The sequence below is a fragment of the Lepidothrix coronata genome, unplaced genomic scaffold (assembly GCF_001604755.1).
Source record: "Lepidothrix coronata isolate B3197 unplaced genomic scaffold, Lepidothrix_coronata-1.0 Scaffold123, whole genome shotgun sequence".
NCBI lineage: Eukaryota > Metazoa > Chordata > Aves > Passeriformes > Pipridae > Lepidothrix > Lepidothrix coronata.
In genome coordinates, this window is record NW_016690303.1 from 1,691,963 (window position 1) to 1,712,396 (window position 20,434).

Sequence of the window (20,434 nt, forward strand, 5' to 3'; positions counted from 1 at the left end):
TAGAAAATCATTTTTTTAGGCAGCTCAGACAGGATTTTCAGAAATGCATTGACTATTTATGTACATGAGCCTTCAGGAAAAGCAAAAGTGTCAGATTTTCAACAGTACTGGAGCCTTGTTGAGACTGGTAAACAGTGTGTGCATTAGGAGTAGATCTAGAAGATAGAATAGAATCACAAGATAGTTAAAATTGGAAAGGACCTCTAAGACCATCGCATTCAACCATTAGCCTAGCACCACCATGTTCACCACTAAACCATATCCCCAACTGATATATACACACTCTTTTTGAACATTTCCAGGGATGGTGACTCCAGCACTTACCTAGGTAGCCTATTCTAATATGCCTGATCACCCTTTGAGTGAAAACATTTTTCCTAAAATCTAATCTAAACATTCCCTGACACAGCTTGAAGCTATTTCCTCTCGGCCTGTCAGTTATTACTTGGAAGAAGAGACTCACCCCCACCTGGCTTCAACCTCCTTCCACAGAGTTTTAGAGACTGATAAGGTCCCCCAGAGCCTCCTTTTCTCCAGACTACATAACTCCCGCTCATTCAGCAATTCCTCATAAGACATGTGCTTAAAACACAGAAAGCAAACAGCTGGTACTGAGCAACCAATGCCAGCTACTCATGCCAGCCACCCATGTGTCATTAGTTGGGAGTTGTTTCAGACTAGGACTTGTCTGGCTCATGGTCTGGATGATCCTTAGCGATCAGAGTATGTTGAGTGCGCTCCTGCATGGCATCCTTCAGATTGGTTTTGTCTGGTATTAATCTGGGTTCTGCACTCTGAGATCTTGCTGAGCTGTATGAAGACTTGCCACAGAATCCCTGTGAAGCAGCCACTCAGAATTTTACCTTCTTGAATGTTCAACCCTCCCAGTACACTTAGCATCCTTCTTAGCTGTGTACTGATATCAACAACATCAGTTAGCAGCAAATATATAGCATGTAGAAACTCTAAACCAATGGTGCCACAGTCTTAACAGTCAGAGAAATGAACTTTCAGACACTGAGTTCTAGAAAACCTGCATGTTGCACACATTTTTCTTTTGATATGTTAACCATGAAAAGAATGAAATTTTAGCAGATAAACTTCTGACCTCAGCAGCAAACAGAAGCTTCAAAGAGTAAAATCTCATCATGTATGTCTACCAAAGTGAACAAACAAGGTGGATTTCAATGAGGTAAAAATCTGGCACTCGATACTTGAATACTTTTTTGTCTGAAACTAGAATTTATGTGTTGCAATGGCCCTTTAATTGAGTCCAAAATGCCTAACAGTCTTAATGAGCAATGTTTGTAGATACCACACAGCTAAAATAATGCAAAATCTACTAGAGTAAAACATAAACGTGGATCAATATTCAGTTGAAAATACATATTTTTTCAAATCAGAAAATCTAAACTTTTTAAAGCAATATTATATTTGCTGCTTTCCTTCATGTTAAACACATACTAGCATGTCCTTTAAAGTACAGTGTAACACCAGTCAGTTTTGGTTTCTCAATAAAATGTACTGCTCATTTCTATCTAAGAGTCAGACTAGGTGTGAGATAATCTGATACTGGTCAGGCTTTGAGAGAACCTCTATTTTGAGTACTTAGACAGTCTAATCACGAGAGCCAAAAGTGAGTTACAAACTTCAAATAAAATGTTCAAATTTGTTTCACAGTCAAAAATTACACATGTTAAATCATAATGACATTTCTTGTTTCAAGTTGTGCCCATTCAGTTGTGTCATGGTAGTTGCTGTGTTCCTGGTATTGCTTTTCAGGGAAGTCATTTGAATGGCAGAAGAGTTGCGCAAGTAGCTGGCAGATCTCTCTTGCTGAGCTTTCTTCCTGCAGCAAAGCTGGTTGTTGAAATGCCTTCTGAAACTCTCACTGAGAAAATACAATGCAAATGGGTTGACACAAGAATTGCAGAAGCTTAGCACTCGGGCCACTAAGGTAACAACCATATGTCCTGTTGATGGATCAATCTTATTGTAATGAAAAGATCGGTACATGTATAGCACATGGTTAGGAAACCAGCAGATAGCAAAGAAGCCAACAAAAACTAGAACAATTTTTGCCAGACGTTTCCGAGTTTCCATCTAAAAAGACGAAGAGAACCCAAATGAACAACAATGAATAGAACTACTCCACATAACAGACTTAATTAAAACATGTAGTATTTTGCTTTATATTAGCTTCAACAACTATCATAAGTAAGGCCAGTAAAACTGCTTCCTTCAGGGGTTGAATTACTTGTTCCGTCTCATTTACTTTCCTTTCCCACTTTCAGTTTACTTTCACTGACAGATCCTAGCTGTTTGCAGCAAGGTTGCTCTTTCTATATAATATACACAGCAAGACTGATTCATGACCCAAGGAAATATTGGCTTTTAGCCTAAAAGTAAGCTCCAAAGGATGTCATGAACCGTAATCTTTTCTGATGAGATCTCAGTGCTTGGCTTGAAACTTAAGTTTTAGTTAGAAAGTTATTTAGAAACTGTTGGTTTTAAAATCTAGAGACATTGTGAATGAAATGTAGAGACATTACTAGGGTGTTAGCCATTCTATATATATATACATATATATTTATATCCCATTGTTTTTCCTGAAGTGCCTCAGCTTGCCCCTCTCTCCTAGAGAAACCACCAAAACTGCATTACACAGTATAAAGCATCTTAATTCCAGGGTAAAGTGAAAGGTTCCATTAAATCTTCAATAATGACATGAAATGTACCTTAATTTCAGCACTAAGTTATAATGGATTACAGTGACGCTACGAGAATGGCTGAAAATTTGGCAAGATATGAGCATACACAGTGAATCCAAAGTGAGAGAGAGACTGGACAGATAGAAGGCACCAAAGAGAGGCAGAAAGTTTCTTCATATTCTTCCTAAAAGATTTATTATGTATATGAGGTATGAAAATTTTGCAAATGCAGGAAAGTTTTCTAGCTCTGCTCAATTTTCTGGAAAAAAAAATGAAGCAAATTTATTCTAACAGGGTTTCAAAATTTGTGAAATTAATCTTTAAGTAGTTTTCTTGTCTCTATCTAAAAAAAAAACCAGTGGGGAATTCCCAAAAGATGGGAAAACTCTAACATTTCAATTTGGTAGCATTTGCACTCATATTGCAAGAGCAAACTAAAAGGTGCAGAGGCAGAGAGTGAATTTTACACTTGGTCTAAAGAAACATGATTTGATAGCAATAGTCTGAATTTATTTCCTCTTCCTGGAAGACATGTAAGTATACCAGAATTTTCTATTCGTCTGAGCCTCATAGATTACAAAAAGAAAAAAAAAGTAAGTAGAATGAAAAAATATGTTCTTACTTTGAAAATACATGTGAGTTCAGAAGTGTGATATAAATTAAACATTTTTTTTCCATCTAGAGAGTTCAGCCAAAAGGCTCTCTATATTTCACAAGAAAATAAAATAATACCTGAAGTGCTAATATGTACGCACTTTTGACAAGAAACAGACCAGAGCAGAAATGAAATGCTGCTCAAAAAGGACATGAGGGAATGTAGTCTTTCCTTTAAATGAATATGCACATACTATATATGCAAGGAGATTTCAGTTAGTATGGAAGTAGTTTTATAAAATACTGGAAGAGAAAATCATTCAAAGTTGTTTTAATAGGCATAAGTATTTTTCTCTATCACTACTAATGCTTTTGCAAAGTGGTCAAGGCACTTTCACTGCAAAACTGGTGTTTGTACACGTAAGTGTTCCTGCTAATGTTGCTATCTTACTGCTTCCTGTGCCTTACAGGGAAGATGGCTTTGTCTAGCATTTTAAAAAGCTTTGTCTCAAAGGTATACAGAATCTATACCAAGAGTGTTATAGCATCTATAACAGAAAGGATATTAGAAAAGTGAGAGTTCAGGATTATATCCAAGGAAGATCTACTAAGAAAGTCAAAAAATAATCAGTTAATGCTCTGTGTTCATCTTTTCAGCACTCCTTGGTCTGAGAAGACCTTAAATTTCCTACATAAATTTTCCCTGCTTATGTCAGTTTTCTCATTTCCAAGCACAAATAAAAGAGGGACAATTCTCAAAGATTTCTTTCCCAAAATGGCTGCCTATAGAGACAGGTGAAGCCTGTCTACAGTAACTACAAAAAACATCATTCTTTAGTAAGAACACAAGTAATGGTTAAATTAACAGCATATACAAGCACATGTACCAATGTCATTTACTATTAAGAATGTGGATTGATGGCATTGAATTTATATTTTTCCTTGCTCATATTAATTTACATACTGGGCTTAATACTGAGTAATCGTGAAAACTAGGAGATTTTTCAGATAATCCTTGTCTTAGTTCATGTGGAAACTGAACTCATCTTCTGTAAAATCCAAACTATTTGGGTGTTATAATTCCTTTACTTTCATTTATAAGTGTATACAAAACACAAATCTTTCAACAGGATGTAAAAAGCAAATTGCTTACCTGTCTTTTGGAATGCTCACTGTATTCTCCAGGGATGTTGTGAGCGCTTTTTATTAAACTCTTTGCAATATGATAGTAGTAGATACTAATAATCACAAGAGGCACAAGGAAATATACAAGGAAAAGCAGCACAGAATGGATCTTTGGGTGCATGTCATCTGTCATGGGGTATGGTATGCACGCTGTGAAAGTGGCATTATCTGTGTCATTGATGTGAGCCAGTTCGGAGAACACTGCTTCAGGAACTGCTAGGAGCATGGAGATTACCCAGATGGCAGCGGCTTTAAGACAGGTCCATAGCACTGCACTGGAGGTCTGGATGTCCATGGGATTTACAATTGCTTTGTACCTGAAATTGATCAAAATGCAGATGCAAATTAAAAGGTATTCAAATTCAACATGTGATGCACAAGATCACTTCATGCTTTTGATTAAAATAATGTGTTTTGCTCTTATTTGAAATGTCAAGAGGCTTGTAATCTTTCTTAAATTTGCGTTCTCTAAATCTCTACCTTTATTTGTATACATATTCATCAGAGGTGGCAGATGGAGGCACCATAACCTGTGGCTGTAGGTGCCCGTTCCAAGCCAGTGTGGTGAAAGCCCAGAATCAGCCATGACTATGTACTTTCTTTCTCCAAATACCCCCCAGCAAATCTCCAAATGTGCATCCTACCTCTGTATTTCCACCTCCCTCTTGTACCAGCACACGCACACTTAGCATTTCCTTCCTTCCTCAGCTCCTGAAGCCCAGGGCTCCTTCCTGTCTGCCACCATAGCTTTCCTACTCTAGGATAGCCCCAGTCCTCCTCAGAGGAATATATGCATCTCCATAAAGTCAGGCAGAAATTACTCCCAACAGCCTGCAACGATTAAATTCTTACATAAAGTAAACATTTTCACATCCATAGTTGGAAGCTGCTGCTCTACACTGCATTTTGGAAAACTGTCTCATAATATATGATTACATATAAACCTTTGTGGAACTGATAATTTCATAGCCCTTACAATGAAAACAGGAAGAATTGCAGAGAATGGAAATATCACTCTACAGCAAAGTAAAGTAAACAAACAGAGGTAGACTCTGGTCAGGAATTATTTTATTAAACAACATCATTGCAGGAAGGGAGAAAAATTGAAATTTTCCACAAGAAAATGTACATGCTAAAAGGGCAAGTATACTTTGAAAAAAATTTATGGGGGATATCTTAATGTTTTCCTTAGATTTTTTAATTTTTTTTTGGTAAGTAAGTTATGCTTTAATGTTTTTATTAAAAACTAAACCTTAAACAGAACATTTCAGTTGGTCTAAGGGGCGGTAATTTGGAAGGTTGCTTTGTCTCATAAGTTCTTTTAGCCTTCTCAATTCTTTTCTTTTTATTTTCAATGTGATTTGAAATGGCTGGGGTTTTTTTCTGAAACAGCAAAAGTTTTGAGAATTGGAAAAAATATTCTTTAATATCTAAAGGAACATTTGATAAGAAGAAAGGAGTCAGGAGAGATTCATACTTCAGGTACATAACTTCATCCATCTTCAGGTCTTTCTAGTCAGTGGAGATATACTTTCAAAGAGTGATTCAGATTTCTGGTGCATTAAATCACACTCTCAGGTGTTTATTTTTCTCTGTTAGCTATACAGTGAGATTAGACTGAGAACTCTAACTTAGATGCCCATCACTTTGTGATAAAACTCCATATCCAAGCATCTAGATACACATACATGCATATAGACATTTAAATATGTATGGCTATGAGCAGGGGTCTAAATACATACCAAGGGTTAGTTTATACCCAAATATAACATAGTTGCTGAAGGGACTGCTGGGAAATGGAGTTGTGATCCCAGATATCCTTTATGGCTAATTTGCAGGTCCTGACAGGTAGTTCATAGCTTCTCAACACCATGAGCAGATATTTGATGAATTTTGGATTAAAGCTGTACCGCCACGCAGCAACTTTGAGTTTGCTGGCAATCAGCACTGCAGCTGGCTATGCCATGAAAATGTCTGGAGCAGAGCACTGTCTTGGTATCTTTTCTTCTGAGAATATTTGAGTCAAAATGTACCCTGGAGTCCTCTGTCTCAGAATTGTGATAATTTTTTTATCACTAAATAATTGAAAATAATGGCTATTTATGTGCATATCTTCTCTGAATTCAGAAAGATTTTTACTGTATCTTCACCCATATCATGCAGTAAAAAATGAAACTCAGCAAACTGCCTTTGTTAATTTATGTTTACCATTTCTGCTAACGCACAATGAGAAACTCCCTGGACACCAAGGTGTAAAGAAATCCTTTATACTGCCATAAGAAGGACAGAAGCTTCTTCACAACGCATGAATACTACCCAACACAAACTGTGACCTTATTATTCAATAACTGCTTCCTATTGCTGTCCGCCTTGATTTCATTACATAGAGACAGACCCTCTATTTCATTTCATTCAATTGAGGTGACGTCAAGTCCTTACATCTGCTCATTTTTAAAAAAACTTTACATTCTTGGGGAAGAGCTGGTTTGGGGTCTTTGGGGCATGGGGAGGGCATTGGACAAAAATAATATATTGTACTACAGATTACTTTTAGCTTTTCTTTCCCATTGCATTGCTTCAAACTATTTTGACCACAGCCCTATGACCCAAGACAATGACCGTATCACAAATAATTGTTTTAGCATTCGTTAATCTCTAAATGGAAGACCTTTTCAGAAGTCTTCACATTAGAAAAAGACGTGGCATATATTTCTACTTTGGCTGTTTCAGCAAAATATCATGCTTTTCCTTGAGCTATGACTGACTCCAGATGGAAGGCATTGGAGCAAAGTGCCCCTTTTCACAAAACAGCTGAGTTTAGTACAAAAAAATTTCTTTTATTCTACTTGCTACTTTACTGACTACAAGTGTCCTTCTTCTTCCTCCCAGGGCTCAGCTCTTCACAGTACTCAGTGTCAACAAGAAGAAAAAGACACTAAGTGCTGTACAAAATTTATCATCTTGTTCATATCTTTGCAAAGATATAGAGTAGAAAGAGACAGGTTACAGGTAAAATCAAATGTAAACTGAATGAAATGAGAAGTGTTCCCAAAGTGAATACACAAACTCTTCCTTTGTATAAAGCCAATGTAAGGTTAAAGCATACCACCAACCATTCAAATTAAAAAAGCATATTTTCCATCAATTAAAAAACACCAGTTAAATCACACTCTCAAGTGTTTGCAAAGGTGCAAATCAGTCAAATTAATAAATAAATCCATCTTTTCCTTTACTTCACTGATGGAAAAAAAGCAAATTATAGATTTATGTGAAGTTCAGGAAATATTCATAAATACGCATTTGGTTTTAATTAGAAACCTTCATGTAAATTCTGTCTTCCTATATCCTTTATCATTATGACTGCTGACAAAGAAACTCCAACTTAGGAAACACTTCCTTTCTTTGGAGCTGTGGTTTCTGCCAACAGACACAAGCACAAACTTGCCCATTCTGCAGATTGGTTTTGTTTGTATAGTGTTTTTTCAATAGAAAGCAATCTCCTCCCTTCTACACAACCCTAAAAAATTGATGAAAAGACTATCATCTTCCTCCAGCATTATAACATGTTGCTACCTTATAAACACCAATCTATCTTATTCTCCTAACCTTTGTTTTCAAAGCCATTTGTAAAGGTATTTATCAGCTTCAAACTAGAATGGAAAGCTCTATTCCTGTCTCTGCTGCTTCCACAATGCTATTCCCCTCCCACACACTTGACTTTAAAAGAAGCTGCTTCATGGTTAGAGCTAAGCTGTCTTTCCACTACATTGCTGCTTCCTTTTCTAGAGTACTTAGTTGTGATGACCTTAAAAACAAACAAACAAAAAAAAAAAAAAAACAACACGAAGCATCTAGACAACACTTAGGCAGCAACTGGACTAATATAACAGCCAACAATTCCAACCAGAATTGCCACAATATCTCCTTGCCCTTTTGATTCTGGATTGTCTGTTGTCATTTCTTAAAAACCCTTCAGATCAAGGACTTTCTTCTTGTTCCTGTTTTTATAGCACCTATCACAAATAGGACTCTAATTTATAATCTAGTTTTCTACATGCCATCACAATGAAAATAAATATAATAATGAAGTGTCATAAAGCAAGGAGAGACACAATTCAGGGAGGGCAAATCCATATTATCTGGCTTTAATTTTCATTTCAATCCTCAAGCTGGAGGGGTTGGTATAATTTGCCTTCTCATAAATAAGTTTTTTAAGTGATGTTGCTGTGCCATAGTAGTGCAATTCCTGAAAACTAGAGTCATTTACCAAAACCATTCATGTGATAATCTTTTATTGTGTCACTGCATGGTGATTTCAAACACAAAAAACCTAACAACATAAAACATATCTGAATAGAAAATACAGCTGTATGGTCAGTATTTGTTGAAAATACAAATACCGTGTCCATTCCACTACAGTAGAATGAAATTTTGGATAGGACCAAAGTCCTTTTCCTTGTATGGCAGTTCATTTGACTCAACTCCAGTTGAATAATTAAGAGGAGAACAATTTATCTAGCCGAGAACAATATGGGATCATTTGATGCCCCACATTCGTGTTGTGGGAACTTCTTTCACAACAGACAAACTGTCTGAAATTTGCATTTATTCTATTTTATTCTTACAAATTCTTGCAATGCAAAAAAGATATCTTAATGTGTTTTTTTCCACAGATAGTCCCAATATTTTTATTCTGTGCTTATCTCTTAAAGGCAGAGAATTGCATTCACTCAGGAATGAGCACCCCTCGATATAATGAACAGTATTTGAAATGAAGACCAGCAGACCATGTGTAAACACACTTAAAGTGAATGTCAATGACATGTGTTCCATGTTTCTTAAGGGGAAAATCCCAAGATTTTCCCAAGGCAAAAAAGTTTTCTACTACAGAAATATGCTTTGTTGAACCAAAAAGCTATCAATAATGCTTCAACAAAAAAGTCTGATTTAAACTTTTGGTTGATGATTTCTCCACCCTAAAAACAATCAAAACAGAAGTTTCCCAGGATGATGGGTGTTTCTTCATGAAATATATTACCTGTCCTGTCCACTCAGTGTATCAGAGAAGAAATTTTGGTTTTCTTTCATTTTTCTTGTCTTGCTACTTCTTCCTCTTGCTATTCACCTCACATTAGCTAACTATGCTTCTTACAAGCTCGTACAAATCTTGCAATGCTAACTCATTGCCCACAATCTGGATTTTTAGTTCTAATTCTCTAAAGCCATTTATTTATAACTGCAATAGTTAAAAGTACCATCAGTAATTTCTTCAATTCTCCTCCAGAAAGAAAAATTAGTAAATTGTTTCAGTGGCTATTATTCAGAAAAGTTCATATATTTCAGTATTCCCAGTAAATTTATATTTAAGTTTGATAATTCCAAGTCACTCATCAACATATGTTCACATATCTTAGACAAATAGGTGTTCATTAGAGTTGCAGTTTCTCTAAGTTTCTACTTAGAGATAAGAGAGGAGAGACGAGATAAGACAAGCAAACATGAATGTAATCTAATAAAGACTTATGCTACATTTATATGAGCAAACTAAATAGTGCTAGAGTCTATTCTTAGGCCTGGAGGACAAGTGGCATTGGCTGGACATCCATGACTAGTTCAATTCTTTAATATCCCAATATGAGACCACCACTTCCAACAAAATTAGGCAGTTTACACTTCTATTGGTAATGGCCTCTGAGCTTGTGTTTAATACTGGATCATGCCTAGAAATTGTTTAGGAGAATATTGATTGACCCGGGTGAAAACCACACCATGAACTGCTCTAACAACTGTTTGACAAATGGCTGACTTCCAGCACTCAGGCCTATGCTTTGGTACTGTTGAATATGGGTTTGTGAGTATATATATATATATATATAAGTATATATATATATATATATATATATATATATAAAACATAAATATATGCAAACATATTTATGTGTATGGCAAAAACCCCACACACTTTCAGGTGCCTGGTCCCAAAAACATTATCCAGAAGCCTCGCACAATGGTTGGCCCGTTCCAACCTGCTGTGCACATTCTTTCTTAACTTCTAAACTAAGCAAGCAGTTGTATTTCCTCTGCTGTGCATGCCAGGATTGTACCTACTTAGTTGGCATCTGAGCTTCATTAGGATCCTGTAGCTAAGCACAGAAAAGCTGAGGAGCCTGATCTCAAAGTTGTGTTTAAATAATGACTGGAGCACACCAAAATCATTAACCTTCACAAAACTGCCATGGCAAAGGCAGCTCTGGTACCTGCCTCTCCAAGAACAAAATGGAGCCATTCATTCAGCCAGGGTGTCTGAGAGTCACTGATCACGCCTGCTAGACAGTGGCTCAAAATTAACATTTCACTTGTGAGGAGAGAACCCTATTCTTAAAGTACAAGGCAGTTTAGCATGTGTATTCTCTTGGCTTTTATTGCCTTTCTGGAGCATTTACCTCATTCCAACACTAATTTGGGATTCTGGATTTTGGATTCTGCTCTGGAGGGGTGGAGAGGCGGAGGGGAAAGTCAGCACCTAGGCTAGACACTAGGCACTGTAATGTGGAGCTAGGACACCTTACCTACTATGGGCTTTGTTCACTCGTTCTCTGCTCTCCATTTAAAAAAAAAAACACCTGGAAAACAATAACTAATCTTGTTTTATCCTTCCAGAGTTTATGTTCTGAAACTTCAAGGGTCAAAGGACTTTGAGAAAAGAGAAACCCGTATCTCCAAATGAGCTTGATCCAAATTCCATTGATACTGCTACCTTTCAACTGATGAGACAGAGATGCATGCTTATCTGCATATTCACGGCATGCTTACTACGTCTCCCAGCAACAATATCTATACATATTTGAATGAAGAAGATCTCACAAAATCATCACTGATGGAGCAGAAGGTCAATAAAATTATCAGTCACAGACACTAAAGTGCCTGGAAGCAGAAATCCTGAGTGTAAACTATGTTCAGTGCCAGTTTACCTTTATAAAAGTTCTGCTGTTACAAAACATTTCCTCCCGTTTCCTTGAGGAACTCAGTTATAGTCCATGCCATGGCAGATAGCATACTATTGCAGAGAACACCACATGGTCAGATGATTTTTAGAAATGTTACAAGCCAGGAAGAATTAAATAACCAAATCTCTATTAATATATCTAGAACAGACTTAGATTTTACTATTTGAGAATTTAGACCCCAAATCTCTAATTTCTAAATTCAAAAAGCAGCAACTTCATTTATTTGCTCCAGTATTATCATCTAGAAGGCTCCACTCTGCCACTTTTAAAAAAGTTTCCAGTTCAGTTTCATTTGCAACTTCTATTCTTAGTCTACCCTGAAATCACTGTAGATGGAAAAAACAAGTAAATACCATGGAAAAAAGGGAAGATTAAAAAAATCAGAGGAAAAAGTTAATATAGCAATCCTTAAAATACAAACAATCAGACAAACATGGAGCCAAAACACAAACATGACACTATTTTTAAAAAAATACTGTGAAAATCAGTTGGAAAAAAATGAAACCATATTTGGGATAGTCATGTGAGGGAAAAAACAAAATCATACAAGATACAATGACAACATATTGAATAATCCATTTCTTTCATGTTTGTACACACACCACAATTTTATTTGTATATATGCTCACACAAAGCTGGAAATATACAAACCTGTATGCAGCAGATGTAATTACACCAAGCTTCATGTGGGTTGTTTGTCTCTGGTTATTTTCTCTGATATCTGACAAGTTGTGTGAAGTTAATGCCAAAACACACTTCTCTGTAATGGACACCAAAGGAGGTTTCCTCATACATTCCACAAATTTCATGAACTAGTAATAACTTACTTGCCATTTGTAATTACACTATCAAACTTGGCTGAATCTCAGCATAGATTTAGAATTTCGTAGTGGAGATACATGTCTAGACCTAGGGATTGTGACTGCATATACATTGTTTCATTAATACATATAAAAACACATAAAAATAATTTAGCACCAGGAACATATAGTCTGGAAGAATGGTTCTGCAGCAAAACTCATATAATAAATACAGAAGTTCTTCTATAATTAAACTATTCAAAATGAGGACTCAATTAAACTATCCCTTTTCCGGAGAATATTTCAGAGTTCCATCACTCTGCACACATAGAAAAGAGATCTATTATTTTTTCTCTAACAAATTTATCATCACAGTAAACATGTAAAAGCTTTTCCCTAAAGAAAGCACACTTGATCTTTGACATAATTTCTAAGGACATGACAAACGCAGACTTGAGGATTCCAACAGTTCGATTTGTATTAACCCATTGCAATGTAATATACAAGGTAGTTGTGTACCATGTCATGGCAAGAACCAAACAGATAAAATAAATGAATGGAGATTTACATGCTTGGTAAGAATTGGGCTGGATTTGCCGTTTAGCAGCTATTTCGTCTGTCCCCGGCACAGGCTTTTACTGAATTGATCAAAGAAGCAGGAAACAAGAGGGATGCTTTTGAAACTGCCTCTCAGGGTTTAGGTTGTGGCCTGTGAAAGGCTACTGGACACTGGCATTTGCATTAGTCAAAGCAAAGCTGGCTGTTGCCAGCACAACACAGCCACTGCATTGATCACTGACCAGGATAAACATCACAGCCATTTCTCACTTTGCCATCCTCTATCTAAGCCGCTTCTGTATGAGTTGAAGAGCACACACAGGACACAGGCACAAAGGCAGGAGTTTAACAGATGTAGGTGTCTGCATGAATTTTGAGAAACAGTTGCCTAACTTGGGAGGAAAATGTTATTTACTGAAGAATCATTTTCAGCTGTGTAAAGACGGACACAAGTGGAATTTCTCCAATGGCTGATTTGACTTGCCTGGCTTGGACAATATTACCCTAGAATAGTTAATTCTTTAACCTACTCCAGACATAAAATTCTTTCTGCAGTGTTCTGTGGGAGTTTTCTGACATCTCTTTTGTTTCTTCTGAAATATTTGCCATCATATTCTTTCAATCTGTATAAAATGAATATAAATCAATAAGAACATTTTAGAGTGGAGATAGGTGAGAACAGGCTTCACTGTTTAACTTGACAAAGGTGTTTTAGCAAGGTTTATTTTGCAAATCAAGTTGGCACACATAAACTAAAATACGAGTTGAAAAATGTGACAGACAAAGCTTGCCAAATTACTCTTATTTTTCTTTTGCTTTGCCTGTTATTGCGCAATTATAACCGTATTGCTACAGCCTACAGTGAGAGAAACATCTGGATTGTGATTTATTTTAATGTTCTTCAGTGACTCATTCATTCAATACATTTACCTCAAGTGTATGTGTTTCTAAGAAGATTTATACTTCTACTTGGTCCATATAATTTTTTTCCCATCTACTATATACAGTTTTTCTCTTATACAGCTAATCTTTCATTTTACCTTTGATTTTTTTCTTTATTCTTCAGTTAATTTTCAAGATGTCATTTAATACTACTTTCCTTGTAAAGGCTCTTTAATCCCTGAATATCAGCTATTAGAGCTCAAAAGGAAATCATGTCCACTTTCCTGCTTCACCTGCTCCACCACATGTAATAAGAAATGAGGTTTTCACATTTCTCCAATCACAGTATTTCAGCCTGAATCAGCATCTTCCATAACAAAAGAAGAAACTGTAAGTAAGTTCTGAAAAGAGTAAAAAGAAATTTTTATTAAGGTGCTATTACTAATGAAAAACCTAAAGGAGTTATTAGTGCAGCTTTTTACACTTCTGAGTGTCTTCAAAACACTTCCTTAGTTCCCCCAAAAAAGGGAGACAATAGACATGCAAACTGAGCCAAAATGGATTTTGCTACCAACTGTCATCAGAAGTCATCACATAAATAGTAAACTTGCAAAAACCATTTTTTAGCCTTTTTGACAGTTTTAAAAATACAGATTAATATCTTACACATTTAAAGCAAATAAACAAAGAAATAAAACCAACAAAAGAAGTATCAAATAGTTTAGCTATGCAAATCTATAGAATATATTTTAAACATCTCAGGTACTGTTTTTAGTTATTTAAGTATGACTTTAAATTTTCAAACTCTTACCTGGTTAATCAAGTATTTGTCTCATCAAAGGTGTCCTTACGTCACACTTTTTAGAAAGAAAGCAAAGAAGATGCTATTTTAACTGCAGCAGGGTGAGTTCAGCTTTGCTGTCTCCATTAGAGTGTAGCAGGACTGCATTTGAGCTAACACATTTAAATCCTTCATTAGAAAGAAAATTCAATGTAGGAAAAGTAGCAGAATTAAATTTAATCCTATTGTTACAGATTACATTAAAAATGAGGCATAAACCACAGCCAAGGAGAAAAGGAAAGACTATGTGGGACAAATCTAGAGCTGTTTGAAGACACTGACATATATTCCTTCAAAGTTTACTCCAGTGTCTTGGCATTTTGTGGGCACCACACAATAATGCAGTAATGGCCAAAGGCACACATTGTTACTCATTCTTAATTCACTGCCTCCTGAGCTTTTCCAGCCACCTCTCCACACCAAGGTTTATGTGTCATTCAGACCTCTAGCTCTGAAAAGCACCTTAGAAACACCTTTCTGTTCTTGCCGTCTATGTCTTTACCCTACCTGGATTCCTTATCAGGAACAGGTCCTTGCCCTACCTAGACTCCTTCCCAGGAACAAAGCAGCAAGACCCCTTACTCTGAGAAGAGAGTGAGGAACCTCATGGGCCCAGTTTGCATTCTGAGCTAACTGCATGGTCCACCATGGACATAAATTGGAAAGACACTCCTTGGAGTAGTGAACAAGTTCATGGGATGGTCCAAGTCAGATTCATCTGTGGCTTCCACCCTTTTTTGCAGTGAGGAGATACTGGCACACATTTTCTTCATGTGTGTCATGATGCAGTCCCTCTGGCAACACTTCTCACTCCTTATTTTTATCCTCCTTATCAAAGACCACACCAAGTCCTAGGACTTTCTCAGTAACATCCTTTAGATCTGGTCAAAACTGCAGTCCATGAACCCTGGAGAAACAAGCTCATCAGAGACCCCACTTTTAATTCCTTGTCCCATCACATCTTTAGGAAGTGCATCCCTGGCCTTCATACATCAGCCCTGTGGGCACTTTCAGGGTGTGTTGAGTGCTATTGGGGGTGTTCTGCCCTATGGTGCCCTTAGTTCTTTTTATTTTGTTATTTTGTATATTTTTGTCCTTCAGTCCCCTTCTTTTTTCTTTCATTTGTCATCCACTGTAATTACTAGGTTTTCTCTTTCTGTAATCCACCTTCTCTTTTTTCCTTGGTTTTATAAAACAGAGAAATATTAACATTTCCAGATGTGATCTGGTTTCTCCACAATAGAGAAAAGTGGCCATGGGGGGCACGGGTGCTATCCCTACACATCTCCTGCATGGCAGTGAGAAGGGATGTCTGGCTCAGCAGCACAGCTCCTATGCTGCCTTCCCCACACCATAGCAGAGGGAGATCGCAACCTGCTCTCACACCAACACCCTGCACCACCAGTGCATCATCTCTACCACCATCATCCCTACCACTGCTGCTGACCTCCCATCCCTCTCTGCCCCAACATGTGTGGGGCTGCATCTGGGCACCACTCCCTGGTCAGTCAGGCCACCAGGAGTTCAGGGATGGGAAGAACCAGCTTCTATTCCTGTGATGGGGGTAGGCAGCAACCTATGCTGTGTGCTGCTAATTTCAGTTTCCAAGTGTGCTCTAGGGAAGTCTGAGAAGAATTGTTAAAAATTACATATCGTGTTTGTACACATACACAAAAAAAACCCAAACCCAAGACAAAACTCAAACCATCTCAGTACAAGATAATGAAGCTTTCAGTTAAAAGGTGCATGTTTGTCAGACAGAAAGCATTACTGATGCTGAAAGGGACTTCTGTGACAAAAATCCATACGAAATAAAGCAACTTTAGAAAATATATATATATGCAATTAGTACTATTTTTTCTTCCTTAAATCTTCAGTTTGTTGGTAACAGTCATTCAGAGTTTATAGCTTCTGTAGCTGCTTTTGTTAAATGTATCAACATACATGTAAACCATCATGAAGAATTTCCATATAAGCAATAAGTGCTAATTACACTGTGGAAACCAAGACAACCTTCCTTATCCTAATTCACGCAGGCATGTTGCAAAGAATTCTAAATATTCCTAAATCTGTTCCTTAGTGGAATCAATGTCTGGCATTCCATACAGTCCCATGGCAACAGGGAATAAAAAGCAGGAAAGGCTTTAATTATCATATATTAAAATGTACTTTGAGCATTATCTGTGAAAGAGACAGAGAAGACATTGTGTATCAGACCAAATATGTACTGGATTATAATGGAGCCCATGTAGTGACATCACTACAAACATTCTGTGCTAGATTCACTTATCTGGAGAAAACACTGCACCCAGTCAGGCCTCACCTCCTCAGCACCTCTTGGGTGCAGGATGCTGCCACCACTCCTGATCTGCCTGCATAATTACCCATAACTGACCTAGTCAAGACGACACATGTTAGGATCAGGCTACAAATTAGTGTGACGCAAACCCCTCCACACCAGTGGACCCTCTAGTTCAACACAAGTGTCATACAAAAAAAAGTAGATGTGATTCCAACTCAAACTCCACCGACAGTTTAGCCAGCTTCACTCAGTGATATCTTGGGCCCCTAGGAGACTGGTCTCCGAAGTCAGTGGCTTATCTTCTGACTGGAAAATAAATGCTTTTTTTCACAGCAACCAAAAATAAAATTGCAGAGTTTAAAGAAACAAAGTTGTTTAATTCCTAATAAAAACAATTTCTGACATTGGTATATACTGCAGACTCCAAAATGCTAGAGGAATGTATTTATTATGAGCTTATATGATCTCAGCACACAAACTGAAGCTGTTTTCTGGTATGTGCAATCCTAAATGCTTTCAGTGTAAACAGATTCAGCATTATTACTTCTTCAGTCTTTACTGATATTAAAGGAAGGATCAAACAATGAGTGCTCCAAATCCATATAAAAAGCAAATGAATGAATGCTTAAATCACTGGCATTCTCTCACATTACATTTCACTGGGAGACGACCTCCACTACAAGCAACTTCTTCCCTTTTCAAATAAGATACCACAATCATAATTTTAAACAGTGGAAATAGAGCAGAAAGAGCACTGCAGGGTTTCCTTGGCTTTTAAGGATGGATTTTGACATAGTCTTTAACTGAGTTAATCAGAGTGTTACAGGTGTTCACTTTAAGGTATGTTTTGCAAGCTATTATTAAAAAAATATAACCAATTTTCATAAGTTACGAAGTCTTTATAGACAAGTGTGTTCAATCCTGATTCGAATACAATTGAAATTTATGTCTGCTGAAGACTATCCTCAGGTGTAATCAAACAATTTACTGAATTAGCAAAAAAAACCCCCAAAATTACAAGAATCTATTTAAAAAAGGATTAAAAGATTTAAAGAAACATTACTGTAATTGTGAAGATATATCACTAAACTCAAGATTTCACATTATGCACCAATATAATGCAGTGCCTCGGTTTAAAACCCAACAAAATAAAATGGGATAATTTCTATGGAGAAGGACTTAAATATTTTCACTTCTGACTTAAAAAAACCCTGCTTAGATAACAGAAGAAAGATAATTTCATTTAATTCAAGGTTGCAATTACACTGCAAGATTTTGTCTTTCAGAGCCTGAAGCACAGTCCAACAGGCACTCAGTTGTTATAAATTCCTTAAGTACCCATTCACAGTAACTGGAAGGAAAAATTGGGGATCCAGCTCTTTGTTTCTTCCTAATTTGACAAGTACTGAAGATGAAAGTGTTACTTTCTATTTGTTTTGGGGTATTTTCTTTTTTTTCCACTTTTCTAAAAGTTCAGAAGACAAAAAGAATAGTTTGAACAAAAGTTTAAGACTGACAATTACAACAGAACAGTTTGGATCCTCTGAATTCCCAGAAACCAAGCTAGTTCTGGCAGTCACCTCTGGTAACCTGCTCTTCTACTAAGGCACAGATACACGTACATACACTTTCTCAGCAGAAAGAAACAAATTGATTAAAAGTACCTCTGTGCTTGACTTGGTTTAAGTTGCTCACTGGCTGTTAGCATAACACTGTAACTTGGCAAGGGTCATATCTGGCATCTAAAACCTTCCTCAAAAGAATAAGATTTCAGTATATGGCCTGTTACAGGCCCATCCCAGAGGTGCAGAAGACAGGGCTAAACCCAGTTTTTGCAGCTGACACCCTGGAAGCTGAAGGCCCAGGCACACCCATTTCCAGATACCTTTTAACTCCAGTTAATACCAGACTTGCCATCGTCAGTGAGGGAAGCAGCACGGGCACCTCACAAGCTGGAATGAGGGGACTGCAAACCAGGGACACCTTATCCAGAGGGGCACTTCACCTTTCATGCTAGCTCCGGCCAGCCTTTGCCCAAGCTGCAGAGAGCTGAGAACTGGCAGCTCAGCTTTCCTACCTGTCAGCACTGAGGGCAGTGAGAGTGAAGACGGAGACACCAACGGAGGTGAGCTGTATGACAGGGATGAGCTTGCAGCCCAGCTCCCCAAAGAGCCACTCCTCAGAGAAATACCGGGAGGCGTCCACGGGGACACAGGTCACTAGCAGCAGCAGATCACCAGCTGCAAGGCTGGAGATGAAGATGTTGGGCACACTTCTCATGGCACTGTTGGAAATGAAGATCTTCATAAGTGTGATGTTGCCCAGCAAGCCGACAGTGATGATGAGGAGGTAAAGCGATGGGATCACACAACGGATGATGAACATGGCCATGCCCTTCTCTGGGGGCAGCAGGGCTGTGTCGGGCACCAGGTGGGCACTCCCATTCTCCCCAAGGGGCATTGTTGTGAGCTCGGGCGAGAGCTCTGGCTCCATCCTCCAGCTTCGGGTGGACTGAGGGTCTCTAGCGCAAAGTGCAGTGGGAGCCACTGGAAAGCTTTACTTTTCTGCAAGTCAACCAACTTTCTCCCCCCTTCCCTACTGCCTTTCTTCCTTCCCCTTCTTTGACGAGTTTTTTCCCTTCAGAAATGCAGAAGAATGTCCAACGGTGCAGTGGCGGGGGAGGGGAATAAAAATTCCCATGTTCTGCCCCTCAGCTTTTCGCACAAGCCTGTCCCAGTGGGCAGGTGGGCAAGAGATCCTGCGCCTTGCGGGCAGCGAACGCCGTCAGGACAGCGGCTGCCTGCCCTCGTCCCCGGGAGAGCCCTCGGATGCTCGGTCCAGCCACCTCCCCGCGCCCGCAGCGGCCCCGGGGCCGCCAGCGCTGTCCAGCGGCGCCGGCGCTGCTCGGCCCGCAGCTGCGGGCGGCGGCGCCGGAGGCGGGGGCGAGGCGCAGAGCAAGCTCCCTCCTTACTCCGCAGCCCCGGTTTATACCTGGTACCGGGAGGGGCCGCCCCGCCTCTCCTCCTGCAGGCGCCTGTGCCCTCTCCCCCAGCCCCGTGCTGCCGAGGTGGATCTTGCGCGAAAGGGAGAGGCGGATCCCGGAGCCGACGCCGTCCCGCGGGGTCCCAGCCCCTGAGCGCGATGGAGACGACGGGAGGAGCGGGAGGGGCGAGGGGAGCCTCACCCCGCGCCGCTGCCCTCCGCAAGCAGTCCCCGAGAGGTGCTCTCCGACAAACTGGAGGACTGTCCGCCACGTCGGGCAGAACGCGGGATCGCCTCCGGAAACCAGTCTTCCAGCATTTTACCCAGGTGAAACCACGGCACTTTGAAACGCAGGGTGACGGGGAGCGAGGGACTTGGAAATAAAGCGATTTTATTCCTGACATCCAGCTGTGGGTTCTGCATAGATTTTACTCAAAGGCATCAGCTGTGTTTAAAGTGCTAGGGTTTGATTCGCGAAGTTGCATTTCATAGTGGTCTCGACATGGAAAGGGAGACAGGTGTTGTCTTTTATCCGTGACTTACTATGCAAATGGTATAACACAGTGGAGAAT

The 20,434-nt window shown here is 38.8% G+C and overlaps 1 protein-coding gene across 1 annotated transcript; it reads right to left on the reverse strand.

Annotated features, from left to right (window-relative positions):
* Positions 1-229: 229 nt before the first annotated feature.
* Positions 230-19,373, reverse strand: NMBR (neuromedin B receptor). Its single transcript, XM_017825856.1, has 3 exons — positions 18,958-19,373; positions 4,459-4,807; positions 230-2,103 (listed from the first exon to the last, which is right to left on the reverse strand). Exons 1-3 carry the CDS (start codon positions 19,371-19,373, stop codon positions 1,702-1,704), a joined length of 1,167 nt encoding a protein of 388 aa, XP_017681345.1. The 3' UTR covers positions 230-1,701.
* Positions 19,374-20,434: the final 1,061 nt, after the last annotated feature.

Coding starts and splice junctions, on each gene's coding strand:
- NMBR (XM_017825856.1), bottom strand. CDS start 19,373: ATGGAGCCAGAGCTCTCGCCCGAGCTCACAACAATGCCCCTTGGGGAG. Junction 4,808..18,957: donor ACTGCCCTCAGTGCTGACAG/GTAGGAAAGCTG, acceptor GATCAATTTCAG/GTACAAAGCAATTGTAAATC. Junction 2,104..4,458: donor GTGAGCATTCCAAAAGACAG/GTAAGCAATTTG, acceptor TCGTCTTTTTAG/ATGGAAACTCGGAAACGTCT.